Here is a 15,096-nt window from a genome sequence, read left to right on the forward strand (position 1 = left end):
AGCAATTGTTTTTCTGTATTCGCTAACGACTTTAGGGCAGATTGGTGGTGATCCAAAATAAAGCGCGTAAATTCCAAAGCAGCCGTTGTCGATATGCTGTCCCATTTTGCACTGTTCTCTTAGACAGTTTGGACGTTGCTGGTTTTACATTAACGCGGAGACCACGCGGGGCAGTGGAGCACGCTAGATAAGCCTTTAAAGTCATAACATGCAGTTCTGAACGAATGCGCTTTTCTACTACTTTTTTAACGCGTAGAATTCCGTTGGAGTATTTGAGGCAGGACTTCTTCTTGGGAACCGAATTTTTAAGTCATAAGGGTTTTCTTACAGTGTTCGAAAGTTTCTTTCGAAGGTTGTACCGGCGGTCCTTGGTCGAGGCATAGATGGTTGAATACAGAGCGGACGTAGCATGGGCTTTGCAAAGGTTCGACTTACAGGTGAAAGTTCCAGAGCCTCGAGCCCTGTACACATGACTGTTTAAAAACTGAGTATTACACTTCTGAGGGAAAATATCTCGAGAGCCGGAAACAGCGGGGCAATTAAGGCTGGAGCTCTGGGCGTTGGAAGCTGGAAGGTCGGAATCATGATGGCCTCTAGGTGATGCGCTGGGAGCGGGAAGGGCTCCTTCAGCAGGAGCGTCAGAATCAGCAGCGTCGAGACCAGGTCAGTTTGGAGCAGATTCGGTGTGCGTGGAAAAGTCGGTAGTGGAAGAGCCAAGGGTCGGAGCGTCGGGAACAGCGTTGGCAGGAACCGCAGCGCCAGAAGTGTCGGAAGCAGAAGCGTCAGGAGCGGGCGCGTCGATGGGAGCAGCCTCGTCGGGGGCAGCTGTAGTGGGATCGCCTGTACGCTCGTCGACGGGAGCAGCCTCGTCGTGGACAGCTGCGTCGGGAACAGCCGTGTCAGCAGAAGTTGCAGCGAGGGCACCACCAGGACGGACGCCGGTAGCAAAAGTGTTGGCGGCACTATAGTGCTTGAAGTAATGGCACCAGTAGTGGGATCTTCTGTAAGTGCATTCCCTGCCGAAGTGTTTAGCTTTCCTGCAGAATGCTTATTTGGTGCGCACTCAATCCATGAGGGCGCTCCCACATCTGGAGTGGCTTTTGAGCAGAAATGCTTAATTTTACTTGCAATCAGGGCGGTCCCGTCATAGCTTGGATGGAGGCCGTCGGCAGCGAGCACGCGTGTCGGTGGAAGCCACTCAAAGCCATGGTCCACATAGTATACGAGCTTGGAGCGCCTGCAGAAGGCCCGCAGTAGGCGGTTGAAGAGACATGCCTCTCGATTTTGCCAGCGAGAAGCCCTGTCTCAGGGGTTTCGACGATTTTATGTTCTTGTTAGAACCAGGCTAGCGTACACACGAGTGATGCCGGGCCGGGTGGCTGATATGTGGTCCAGTAATTTGCAGTAGTTTTGAAACACGGACCGTCCTGAGTTGGAAGCCAGATCTTTGTTCCGATATGTAGAAGAACAGTTGATGCTGTAGAAGGTACCATGTCCAGGAGGAGGAAAGCATCTTCAATGAAGGCCGGAGTATGCAGCCGGGAAGGGTCGAAGTTCTGGTAGACGTATTTGTTTTGGAAATCCCCTACGATCACAGTGGAGATATCAGGACGTGGGAACTTGAGTAGTACGTTTTTCGCCGTGGTCTTGCTGGATTCCATTGTTGTTGCATAGGGAGGGGGTTGAAGCTCGAATGGGTCCGGTAGGGCATAAACGTAAAGGGGTGACCCATGGTAGAAAAACAGTAAACTTTAATCCGACGTTTCGGCCGGGGTCCGGCCTTTGTCAAGGAATGTAGAAAAAAGCAGTCGGTCCATTTTTATATACACGCACAATCCAAGAACACGTGACTAGCCACTATCAAAAAATAAACATCAAAATATCAAACAAGATTCCACACACGTGATGTAATGGCGGTGCAAGGTATATAGACAAAATGACATGTGTTGCGCTAGGTCATGCATCTTAATATGTTGTACAAAGAAAGTAAGATACATCACTTAAAAGGTTGTCGCTATTAGCGCACAAAACACAAAATATCACGAGGTTAGAATGGGTGGAGTACATGTCACACTTAATCCTGCAATATTCAGGAGGGGGGGGGGGGATTCATCTACTGAAATATCATTCTCATTGGTAGGAGACAGTCGCAGATAACACGTCAGTAGAATTTAACAGTGAAATATAACTGTGATTTTGCGCGGTACAAAAAAATTGCAACAGTCCCTCAAATCGCGGCATGGTGACAAAACTTGATTGTGTGCTCAATGCTACGGAGACAAAGAGAAGCAGGTAAAGAAGTTAGTTGTTCGTACAGCGGGAAGCAATATGCGCGTTAGAAACTGGCAAACAGGAAAAAGATCGGTGCAAGTAAAGCATGACATCATGTGAAGGGCAGAGAAAAAAAGAAAAAGTAAACAGTCACTCAAATCGCGGCATGGTGACAAAACTTGAATGTGTGCTCAATGCTACGGAGACAAAGAGAAGCAGGTGAAGAAGTTAGTTGTTCGTACAGCGGGAAGCAATATGCTCGTGAGAAACTGGCAAACAGGAAAAAGATCGGTGCAAGTAAAGCATGACATCATGTCAAGGGCAGAAAAAAAAGAAAAAAGTAAGTTCAGTTCAGGCGTTCAGTCGTGTCCGACTCTTCGTGACCCTATGGACCATGTCACGCCACGCTTTCCGGTCTCTCACTATCTTCTTAACATCACATAGCTTCATCTGCAATGCCTCGAGAATGCCATCTAACCATCGCGTTCGCTGCCTACCCCTTCTCCGGCGACCCTCAACCTTTCCCAACATCAAATCTTTCTCCAGCGACTCCTCTCTTCTCATCAGATGACCAAAGTAGCTGAGCTTTAACTTTAGAATTTGACCCTCCAATGAGCAGTCAGGGTTTATGGTCGACAATATCGACTGATTTGATCTTCTGGCAGTCCAAGGAACTCTTAAGAGTCTTCGCCAGCACCACAATTCAAACGCGTCAATTCTTCGGCGGTCAGCCTTTTTCACAGTCCAACTCTGGCATCCATACATCACAACTGGAAAGACCATAGCACGGGTTATACGGATCTTGGTTGGCAGACTAATGTCTCTGCTCTTTACTAGGCGGTCAAGGCTAACCATTGCTCTCTTTCCCAGAAGCAGGCGTCTCCTAATTTCATGGCTGCAGTCTCCTTCCGAGGTAATCTTGGCGCCCAAGAACAGAAAATCTGTCACAGCTTCCACTTCTTGTCCATTGATGCTCCAGGACTTGATAGGGCAAGACGCCATGATCTTCGTCTTTTTAATGTTCAGTTTAAGCCCAAACTTCTCACTCTCTTCTTGTACGCGCATCAGAAGTCTCTTGAGTTCCACTTCACTTTCTGCCATTAAAGTGGTATCATCTGCATATCTAAGGTTGTTGATACGTTTTCCAGCAATCTTCACTCCAGCTGAAGACTCGTCCAGACCGGCCTTCCTCATGATGCACTCTGCATATAGGTTAAATAGGCAGGGCGACAGTATGCAGCCTTGTCTCACCCCTTTCTCAATCGGAAACCAATCAGTAAGACCATGCCCAGTTCTGACTGTGGCCTCTTGCCCTTCATAAAGGTTCCTGAGGAGACAGATGAGGTGAATTGGAACTCCCATCTCTTGGAGAGCTTGCCACAATCTGCTGTGATCTACACAGTCAAACGCTTTCGCATAATCAATAAAGCAGAAGTAAATGGGTTTCTGGAACTCTCTTGCTTTTTCCATGATCCAGCGAAGGTTGGCTATTTGGTCTCTAGTTCCTCTGCCGTTGCGAAACCCAGCTTGCACGTCCGGAAGCTCCCGATCCACATAGTGCTGCAGCCTACCTTGCAGGATTTTTAACATCACCTTGCTAGCATGCGAAATAAGCGCGATCGTGCGGTAGTTGGAACAATCTTTGGCACTGCCTTTCTTTGGAATGGGGACGTAAACTGACCTCCTCCAATCCTGTGGCCACTGCAGGGTTGTCCAAATCTTTTGACATAATGTATGCAGTGTGTTAACAGCGTCGTGGTTGAGGTTTTGAAGCAACTCAGCTGGAATACCATCAATTCCGCTAGCTTTGTTCTTAGCAAGGCTGGCTAAGGCCCATTCAACTTCACTCTTCAGGATGCCCGGCTCGAGATCAGTAATCACAACCGTCCTATGTTGGGTTTGCACATCCGGGTCCTTCTTGTACAGTTCTTCTGTGTATTCCTGCCACCTCTTCTTTATCTCTGAGGCTTCAGTGAGGTCCTTGCCTCGTTTGTCCTTTATCACGCCCAGCTTAGCACAGAAGCTTCCTTTGATATCTTTGATTGTCTTATACAGAGCTCTTGTGTTCCTTAATTGGCTGTTGTCCTCAACTGCTTGACACTGTATGTTCAGGAAGGCATTCTTATCTCTCCTTGCTATTTTCTGAAAATCCGCATTGAGAACCTTGTATCTTTCTCTTTCCCCCATACCTTTTGCCATCCTCCTTTCCTCAGCTATTTGCAAAGCCTCTTCAGATAACCAGTTTGCTTTTTTGCATTTCTTTTGCTTTGGAACTACCTTAGTAGCAACTTCTTGTATTATATCACGAACATCAGTCCACATCTCTTCGGGCTCTTTGTCTTATAGATCTAATTCTTGAAATCGATTCCTCACTTCCACAGCATATTCTAATGGAATTTGATCCAGATCATACCTGAAAGGCCTTCTAGTTTTCTGCGTTTTCCTCAATCGAAGCTTAATTTTGGCAACAAGAAGCTGATGATCGGTGCCACAATCGGCCCCAGGCCTTGTTTTTACTGCTTGTATAGCGCTTCTCCATCTCTGCCGGCAAATAATATAATCGATCTGATTCCTGTACAGACCGTCCGGTGAAATCCATGTGTACAGGCGCCTCTTGTGCTGTTGAAAATGAGTATTCGCTATGGTCAGGTTGTTTTCTTGACCGAACTCTACTAGCCTCTGCCCAGCTTCATTTGGCTCACCAAGACCGAACTTGCCTGTAATTCCGGATATTTCTTCACTCCCGACCTTAGCATTCCAGTCTCCTATGAGAAAAACGACGTCTGATGATGGGGTGCGGTCTAAAAGGCATTGTAGGTCCGCATAAAATCTCTCAACGTCAGCTTCTTCAGCAGCAGTGGTCGGTGCATAGACTTGGATAACTGTTATGTTGAAAGGGTGACCTTGGATCCGAAGTGAAATCATTCGGTCGTTTTTGGGGTTGTACCCTAGCACTGCTTTGCCATTCTTCTGCCAATGCCAAGGAAAGCATTGGGGATTATGTTTTATGTCTTTTTTTAAATTTTTACTTGGATAATCACAGAAATGAATATGTAATCTGCTTAGGGGAAATATAATTAAACACAAAGTAGAAGAAAAAACAACGTGCCGATGGTGGGGACCGAACCCACGACCTCCGAATATCGCGTCCGGTGCCGGTAGCTCAGTTGGAAGAGCACCGGACGCGATATTCGGAGGTCGTGGGTTCGGTCCCCACCATCGGCACGTTGTTTTTTCTTCTACTTTGTGCTTAATTATATTTCCCCTAAGCAGATTACATATTCATTTCTGTGATTATTAAAGTAAAAATTAAAAAAAATACATAAAACAATCCCCAATGCTTTCCTTGGCCTCGCCGACTGTTGACTTCTTTTCTTCATGTATTATGACGAGCACCCCCATTTCCCCTTCATTTATCTGCTTGTAGCTTACGGGGGTCTCGGTTCTGGCAGTCTTGAAGCCATAGGTAGCATAAGAGGGTTCTAGCACAGCTTTCGCCCTCGCTCTTGATCACGTCCTACGTGACGCTGGCGGTAACACAGGACGTTCCGCGCCCGCCGCTATGGTTGAGGGTGGCGCTGGTGAACACTCTCAAGGTTCGTATACAGACAACATTAATACCCGAGAAAGTAGCAGGGGGGACAGCGGCGATGTAGCTGAGTTGGAAGAGCACCGGACGCAATATTCGGAGGTCGTGGGTTCGGTCCCCACCATCGGCACGTTGTTTTCTCTTCTACTTTGTGTTTAATTATATTTCCCCTAAGCAGATTACATATTTATTTCTGTGATTATCCAAGTAAAAATTAAAAAAAAGACAAAACATAATCCCCAATGCTTTCCTTGGCCTCGCCGACTGCTGGCTTCTTTCCTTCATATATATATATATATATATATATATATATATATATATATATATATATATATATATATATATATATATATATATGTATATATATATTGATACGTGGCAAGGTTAGTCCAGGATGACACAGCACACAAAACACAGAAGCACAGCAGCGTCAACCTTCTAGCATCAAACATTGCTACCACTTTGTCTTCTTCTGTGTCACTGCTGCTGATCGTTGTCTTCTTCAGCGTCCACGATGCAGGGCATATATGTCACATTACTCCTCCACGAAAAGCACAGTCTCACTGAGCACTAGGACGAACTACTGCAGAGGTAGTACGGCTTCTTTCTGGCGACATGAACAATCTCGGTGCGTGGCATAGAAGACTGTGGCGGCGGATGTACAGGGGCGACCTCGTATGTCACAGGAGTGACTGCCCGGAAAACATAGTAGGGTACTGCGTAGCGTGGCAAGAGCTTCTCAGACAGCCCAACTTTACGAGCGGGAGTCCAGAGCAAGACGAGAGAGCCCGGAGAGTAGCCGACATCCCGGTGGCGAGAATCATGGCGCCGTTTTTGAGAATTTTGGGAGGAGGCCAGTCGGCGGTGAGCAATAACACGGGCGGCGTCAGGTTGGGAGATGGCCTCACGAACGTAGCAACTGGCGTTAGCGGTGGGAGGCAGTACGCTGTCAAACGGAAGGGGATGGTCGCGACCGTATAGAAGATAAAACGGTGAGTAGCCCATTGTGTCATGACGAGAGGAATTGTACGCGAACGTTACAAACGGCAAAGTAATATCCCATTCACGATGATCATCTGAGACATACATTGACAGCATGTCCGTGAGCGTGCGGTTGAGGCGTTCGGTGAGGCCGTTCGTTCGTGGATGGTAAGCGGTAGTAAAATAGTGCTTAACGGAAAAGTACCGAAACATTTCGTCGACTACTCGAGCAAGAAAGCAATGGCCACGGTAAATGAGCAGCTGGCGTGGAGCACCATGGAGCAGGATGACGTCGTGTAGACGAAACGCTGCCACTTCAGTTGCACAGCTGGTGGCTATCGCTCGGGTGATAGCGTAGCGCGTAGTATAATCCGTGGCCATCGCAATCCATTTATTCCTCGACGCAGAAAATGGGAAAGGCCCGAGGAGGTCAAGGCCAACTCGGGAAAACAGGTCTACTGGGATGTCAATCGGCTGCAGGGATCCAGCAGGCATAACCGAGGGCTTTTTCCGTCGCTGACACCAGTCACAAGAAGCCACGTAACGACGAACAGAGCGATAGAGGCCTGGCCAAAAGAAGCGACGGCGGACGCTATCGTACGTACGAGATACGCCAAGATGACCCGCTGTGTGTGCGTCGTGCAGCTGTCGAAGAACGGTGGTACGCAGGTGTTCGGGAACTACGAGCAGGAGCTCGGCGACGTCTGGTCGCATATTCTGTCGGTATAAGGTGCCGTTGTGGAGCACAAACAGAGCAAGGGTAGCATCAAGGTGATAAGTGCTGAGGCGATTGATAAGGCTGCAAAGCTTGGGATATAAGCGCTGCTCGTGGCGAATGTTTGAAAGGTCGGAGATGGCCAACACATATGTGTCATCGTCGCACTCGCTCGCAGGTGGCGGATCTACCGGGTTGCGGCACAGGCAATCGGCGTCAGCGTGCAGCCGGCCAGACTTGTGGACGGCGAAAAAGTGTATTCCTGAAGGCGGAGGGTCCAACGGCCGAGGCGACCAGTAGGGTCCTTCAGCGCAGAAAGCCAGCATAAGGCATGGTGTTCGGTGATGACGGAGAACGGGCGGCCAAACAAGTAAGGGCGAAACTTTGTAATGGCCCACTGGAGGGCTAAGCACTCACGTTCTGTGATAGAGTAGTTCCGTTCAGCCGCAGAAAGGAGGCAACTGGCATAAGCAATGACGCGAGTGCGAGCCATCTGCTGTTGGACGAGTATGGCACCAATACCGTGACCACTGGCGTCGGTGCGTACCTCCGTTGGTGCCGAGGGATTGAAGTGTGCCAGGACGGGCGGGTTGGTGAGGGCTGCAATGAGCGCAGAAAAGGCTTGGGATTGTTCTTAGTCCCAGCACAATGGAGCGTCGTTCTTCAAAAGATTGGTGAGTGGACGAGCCGTCTCCGCAAAGTTGGGTACAGACCGCCGAAAAAGGAGCAAAGCACAAGAAAACTACGCTCGTCACTGGTACAACGGCGTGTAGGAAATGCACTTACAGCACGTATTTTGTCTGGATCGGGTTGAACGCCACGTGCGTCGACCACGTGACCGACCACCTTGACTTCACGTCGGCCGAAGCTACATTTCTTCGAGTCGAGCTGAAGACCAGCTTTACGGAAGACGCCAAGAATGGCATCAAGGCGATGGAGATGGCTCTCGAATGTAGGAGAAAATACAATGACGTCATCGAGATAGCACAAGCACGTCGTCCATTTCAAGCCGCGCAGGAGAGAATCCATCATGCGCCCGAATGTTGCGGGCGCATTACACAAGCCGAAATGGCATCACCTTGAATTGATACAGGCCATCGGGAGTGACGAAGGCGGTCTTCTCTCGGTCTCGTTCGTCGACTGCGATCTGCCAATAACCGGAACGAAGATCAATGGAAGAAAAATAGCTGGCACTGTGCAAGCAGTCGAGGGCATCATCTATTCTGGGGAGCGGGTAAACGTCCTTTGTAATTTTGTTGAGGTGTCGGTAATCAACGCAGAATCTCCAGGTATTGTCATTCTTTTTAACAAGCCCGACAGGCGACGCCCAGGGACTGCTCGAAGGCTCTATAATGTTTTTTGCTAACATCTTGTCCACTTCATCTTGTATGACGCGTCGTTCAGAAATGGCGACTCGATAAGGTCTTCTGTGAATTGGTCGGGCGTCTCCGGTGTCGATACGATGTGTAACGAGGGACGTTTGTCCTAAGGGGCGGTCACCAAAATCGAAAATATCGCTGCACGAAGTCAGAAGACTCGTAAGTGCTGTAGCATGGTCAGGGCGGAAGTTAGGGCAACCATTCCTGATATGCGGGCCTCCGGAGGTGGGGACGGTGCAGGTAGGGTAGGGTCAGGTAAAAGAGCTGCCACTGTGGCGTCAGACAGTGGGGTCAGTTCGGCGAGAGTAATGCCCTCAGGAAGAACGTGCACAAAAAGGCCGAAGTTCAAGACTGGAATATAAGCGTTGTTATTTTCTACGTGCACGATGTTATGAGGGAGAGCGATTCTACACTGCAGTGTCACGTCGGTTATGGGGCAAACAACATAGTCGCCGTCAGGAACGGAGGGGAAAGGCGTCATGAGCACATACACCGCAGCTTCTGGTGGCAGACGAGTAAATGTAGAGGAGCGGAGACAGAGCGTTGAAGTATCAGAGGCCTGTTTTTCAGGACAGAGTGGGAGGTCCAGATGACGCAAACCAGAAGAACAGTCAATGAGCGCGGTTTATTCAGTTAAAAAGTCAGATTCCTAATATAACGTCGTGAGGGCAACTGATGAGCACTGTAAATAGCAGAGGGATATGGCGGTGATACGTGGCAAGGTTAGTCCAGGATGACACAGCTCACAAAACACAGAAGAACAGCAGCGTCAACCTTCTTTTAGCACCAAACGTTGCTACCACTTGACTTCTTCTGTGTCACTTTTGCTGATCGTTGTCTTCAAGTCCACGATGCAGGGCATATATATATATATATATATATATATATATATATATATATATATATATATATATATATATATATATATGAAGGAAAGAAGCCAAAAAAGCCAGGACCAATATTTAAGCAGTTAAAAGTAGTTAAAAAACATCTTTGTATAACAACAGGCTTTTGCGATTATATAAACAAGACATCAGTAAAAAGGACAACACACTAACACTCATAGCAGCGCTTCAAGACAACATGAACACATACGACACCCGTAACCCGGAGCATTGGCACGTTACAGCGTGCCGGACGAACTATGGCAGGCAGATGCTTCGCTTCAGGCTTCCTACCATATTAAATCAATACTTTCCTAATAGTGGTCAAGATTTCTCACTTCCTCCCATTAAATTATTCCGCGAAATGTTTCCATAAATACATATTTTTAAGTTAGGTGTTCTGTCTTGCGGCGTTTCTGTTTTATTTTCATGTATTTTTCCTGATTTACCTAGTGCTTTTTTGAAGTCTAATTATTTCTACATTGATTGTTTATTCACTGTGTGGGCGTGACTTTCTCTGCTGTGAAGTGCCGTCATATGCAGGGGCAGCCCTTTTCTTTCCTTGTAGTAAAGGGAAAATAAAGTATTATTATTATTATTATTATTATTAGCAGTCGGCGCGGCCAAGGAAAGCATTGGGGATGGTACTTTGTCTTTCTTTTTAATGTTTACTTGGATAATCACAGAAATTAGTAATGTAATCTGTTTAGGGGAAAGATAATTAAACACAAAGTAGAAGAAAAAACAACGTGCCGATGGTGAGAACCGAACCCACGACCTCCGAATATCGCGGCCGGTGCTCTTCCAACTGAGCTACATCGGCCGCTGTCCCCCCTGCTACTTTCTTGGGTATTTATCTTGCCTCTATACGAACCTTGAGAGCGTTCACCAGCGCCACCCTAAACCATAGCGGCGGGCGAGGAACGTCCTTTGTTACCGCCAGCGTCACGTAGATCGTTATCAAGATCGAGGGCGGAAGCTGTGCTAGAACCCTCTTATGCTACCTATGGCTTCAAGACTGCCAGAACCGATACCCCCATAAGCTACAAGCAGATCAATTAAGGGGAAATGAGGGTGCTCGTTATAATACATGAAGGAAACAAGCCAACATTCGGCGAGGCCAAGGAAAGCGTTGGGGATGGTACTTTGTGTCTTTTTTTAATGTTTACTTGGATAATCACAGAAATTAGTAATGTAATCTGTTTAGGGGAAGATAATTAAACACAAAGTAGAAGAAAAAACAACGTGCCGATGGTGGGAACCGAACCCACGACCTCCGAATACCGCGTCCGGTGCTCTTCCAACTGAGCTACATCGGCCGCTGTCCCCCCTGCTACTTTTTTTTAGTCGATATTTATTGCCTCAGGGCATCAGTAGGTTATGAGATGAAGGATGAATAAATGATTAATTGAATGGAAAAAGATTGGCTGCTTTTATGAAGTCCAGAAGTCAGCGAGGATAATTAAGATCCCTGCGTCCAAGTGACGTATGAGGCAGGATTGGTTGCTGAAAGGCCAGCTATGCTCAGGTGCCGGATTCGTGTTGGCTTGAGTGCTGGGCAGTCCTACAGCAAGTGGTGGATGTCGGCCTCGACATCTTCGTTGTTACAGATCGGGCATCCTGGGCGAGGATATAAGTGTTGGAAGTATGACCACGTCCTAGTTACAGCTGGTGTAAGGGCAACACCGACCCGGATCCTCCTAAGTGCAACCTCCTCTGCACGGGTGAGACCGCGGGGAAGGGATATCGCACACGGAGGGATAAGTGCACGTGTGCGGCGCCGGAGGTGCTCCTTTCTTGACAAAAGGAGGGTAGTGTCGTCGACTTCGAGAAGCCGTGGGATTGATGCGTCTTGGTTCACGAGGCGGGTTGCAAAATCAGCTTGACTTTGGGAAGGCAGCAGATCCCGTGGGACCCACTCAATGCGTATTGATTGTGGGATGCGCGCCGCCAACTGGTGGATGTCTTGGCAAATTTTAGGGCAGCGGCTGACACGTCGGAGCAGACGTACTGCTTGAAGTGCGTCAGTGCGGATGACAACGTGGGCTGTAGGGAGCATGGTTATAGAAGTCACGGAGCAGAGTGCCTCCTGAACTGCCACAAGCTCAACGCAGAAAGATGTAAGTGGTTCCGAAAGCTGAAACGTAGTTGTCTGATTCAGGCTAGGTCTCCGTGGACAGTAGATTGCCGTTTTGGCTTCACAGCCTTGCAGGCTTCCATCTACGTACACTACTATGGAATCTTGAGGCAGGTTAGTATCTTGCTCTTCAAATCTCTGGCGTAGCAACGATGCAGAGTTGGCAGACGTCGGTCTGCGGATGTCAGTTGGCTCGTTGTCTCCTAACTGTATAAATTTCCAGAAAGGGAGAACTGGCGCAGGTGGCTGAAGAATAATGTGTGACGTTGCATACGCCCTCAGTGCTTGCGTGGAATGTGACAAAGTGGCCTTGAGTCTGCGAGCATCACGGCGCTGCTGCACCAGTTCATCGATGGTGTTGAGCTGCGCATTCTCCTTTAACGCTACGACCGGTGTGATTCGTGGAAGGCATGTTATGGCCCTCATAGCAGACGTACTGCTTGAAGTGCGTCAGTGCGGATGACAACGTGGGCTGTAGGGAGCATGGTTATAGAAGTCACGGAGCAGGGTGCCTCCTGAACTGCCACAAGCTCAGCGCAGAAAGATGTAAGTGGTTCCGAAAGCTGAAACGTAGTTGTCTGATTCAGGCTAGGTCTCCGTGGACAGTAGATTGCTGTTTTGGCTTCACAGCCTTGCAGGCTTCCATCTACGTACACTACTATGGAATCTTGAGGCAGGTTAGTATCTTGCTCTTCAAATCTCTGGCGTAGCAACGATGCAGAGTTGGCAGACGTCGGTCTGCGGATGTCAGTTGGCTTGTTGTCTCCTAACTGTATACATTTCCAGGGAGGGAGAACTGGCGCAGGTGGCTGAAGAATAATTTGTGACGTTGCATACGCCCTCAGTGCATGCGTGGAATGTGACAAAGTGGCCTTGAGTGTGCGAGCATCACGGCGCTGCTGCACCAGTTCATCGATGGTGTTGAGCTGCGCATTCTCCTGTAACGCTACGACCGGTGTGATTCGTGGAAGGCATGTTATGGTCCTCATAGCTTCTCGATTTACGGCTTCAAGCCGATCCCATTGTGCCCTTGTAAGATGCTTCTTGGGTATTTATGTTGTCTGTATACGAACCTTGAGAGTGTTCACCAGCGCCACCCTCAACGCCCCGTCCATGTTGTCTTGACTCTCGGTTTGTTTACTTCCGGTGGTGCTCCGATATTTTGCCCTTCGTGTTTGCGGTTGGCGCGACTCCGGTCGCCATGGATCCCAAGCTCGAAGCGACGATCCACGAAGCTGCCGCCGAGTTGAACTTTGATTCCTACGAGTATACCCTATTTCGTGACCCGCTTGACTACAGCGACGACAGCAGCATGTCATCGCCTGGCCCGTCTGAATCACCCGGTGGCGACGGAGACGACGACCTACCATGGTGCGTTCCGTGGCGCGCGCGCCACGACACATAACTTATTGCAACTTTATTATTTCACGGAAAGCCGTTTCGGCGCCTTCTCACATTTTACGTATACGCAGGTGCCGCTGCGGCCGCTGTGAAAGCATGCCCACACCTGAAGATGTGCGCTGCCATAGCGTTCCGGAGGTGGTGGTGTGCCAACAGGACGGCGGCTGCATTACTGAACATCCGGCGTTCTGAAGTGTGTCTCTAAGGCCCAGAGGCCTTAGACACAAGCAACAAAGTGGTGCTGCCGGCCTTCGTCGTTAGCCGTGTTCGGCGCGAATTTCCGTCGGCGACCTACGTAGGATTATGCTGCATAAAGAGGAGGTGTGGGAAGCTGCCAGCAGAATCGTACATAGGTCGCCGATTAAAATTCGCACCGAACGCGGCTACGATGCAGGCCGGCAGCACAACTTTGTTGTCTTAGCCAGCGCGCGGTGGAGGCCGCGACATCCAAAGGGATCCCCGTCGACCTCCTCTAAGCCAGCGCAGCAGGTCCTCTCACTGATCCCTTATTTTTGGGCGTCGTTTTTACGCCCAAAAATAAGGGCGTACCTTGAACTATAAGTGACTGGAATAACCTACCATCAAATATTGCCACCGAGATTCACCCAGACAAATTTCACAAAATGCTGCATACTCACATCAGAATGTGACGTCCCTGTACACCACTGACTTATATTATATAGAGTTTTTAATCCTTCTTTTGTGCTCTTTCGAATACCACTAACTTCTTTCAGATGTTTTTCTGTTCTTAATCTGAGCTGTAAGATGTTTTTTTCTTTGCTTTTGTATTAATCTGAACTGTTCGAATTTTTACGCTTTTTGCGTTCTAGTGTTGTTCTACAGTAGTTCTAAAATTGTGTTTGTATTTTGTTTCTCTTTTCTGTTATTGAACTATGTGCAATCAAAGTACTTCGTGTGTCCCCCTATGTGATACCCTCCCCGGAGGGCCTTTAGGGTATTTGAATAAATAAATAAATACATAAAAGAGTTCACCACCACCTACTTAGGATTCAGGCTCCTTCCCCTTTAATTTCAGGCGACTGTCGCTTCCCTGCATGCTGCCCTTTGATATGTATCACGTGTACCTGGCGCTCTGCTTACAGTGGTGCATGGTAGTGGCAGTTTATTTTTAGGGTGGAAAATAGATAATGTTATTTCATTAATGCCAAGTTATGCACTTTGTCGAATGTCTGCTTTGTGGCCCTGTTTATGAACACACATCTCATTCATCTAAAGTGGATGTATATCGTAGAATTTGTAGATGTACAAGCAAGAAAGGTATACGACTGTTTGCTAGCGAAAAATGAACAAAGCCTAGAAGGAAGTTCAAATCGTAACCAAAAAGAATATACATCCAAACAACAAGTTGCTAGAATGGAGGACAAAGCTGAGCATATCACCAATTCTGTCTGGGCTCATGCTTCCAAGCATCTACAATAAATATTCATTCATTAAAAATAGAATTTTGCAGGAAAAAACAAAAAGACAGAAGGCTTGTGCTGAGGCAGCCTCGACTAAGCAGGTATAACCTATATGTAATGTTACTATGGTTACCATGTGAGTGCGCAATACTGACGCAAGGAAATGAGTGCTTAAAGGTTTGTTTATTGGAATTGGAATTGGTTTATTGATTCCTCGTACAAGCGAGAGGAGGCAGGGACTAAAGTCTAATGTGAAAGCCTGACAGAGGCCCCTGCCCCCCACACAGATTCTGGCATTAAAAATTAAAAACAGGTATC

The 15,096-nt window shown here is 48.0% G+C and overlaps 1 protein-coding gene, 1 long non-coding RNA gene and 1 other non-coding gene across 4 annotated transcripts in view; 2 read left to right on the forward strand and 1 right to left on the reverse strand.

The window, feature by feature from the left end:
- Nucleotides 1-15,096, forward strand: part of LOC146206995 (atrial natriuretic peptide-converting enzyme) — a 253,409-nt gene that overhangs the window by 25,275 nt on the left and 213,038 nt on the right. The window contains exon 2 of one of the 2 annotated variants that reach the window (XM_084591728.1): nt 7,735-7,926. The exons of the other annotated variant lie outside the window; for it this stretch is intronic. Coding sequence (XP_084447854.1) covers nt 7,888-7,926 — 39 coding nt within the window. The 5' untranslated portion in view covers nt 7,735-7,887. The remainder of the gene's footprint in view (nt 1-7,734; nt 7,927-15,096) is intronic. 2 annotated transcript variants of the gene reach the window in all.
- Nucleotides 11,066-11,138, reverse strand: TRNAP-CGG (transfer RNA proline (anticodon CGG)). The gene has a single exon. It is a non-coding gene; the product is annotated as a tRNA-Pro (tRNA).
- LOC146206998 (uncharacterized) lies at nt 13,118-14,819 on the forward strand. The gene is made up of 2 exons (XR_014703301.1): nt 13,118-13,327; nt 13,429-14,819. It is a non-coding gene; the product is annotated as an uncharacterized LOC146206998 (long non-coding RNA).

Source organism: Amblyomma maculatum, chromosome 1 (assembly GCF_055883805.1).
Source record: "Amblyomma maculatum isolate TAMU_Amacu chromosome 1, ASM5588380v1, whole genome shotgun sequence".
Classification (NCBI taxonomy): Eukaryota; Metazoa; Arthropoda; class Arachnida; order Ixodida; family Ixodidae; genus Amblyomma; species Amblyomma maculatum.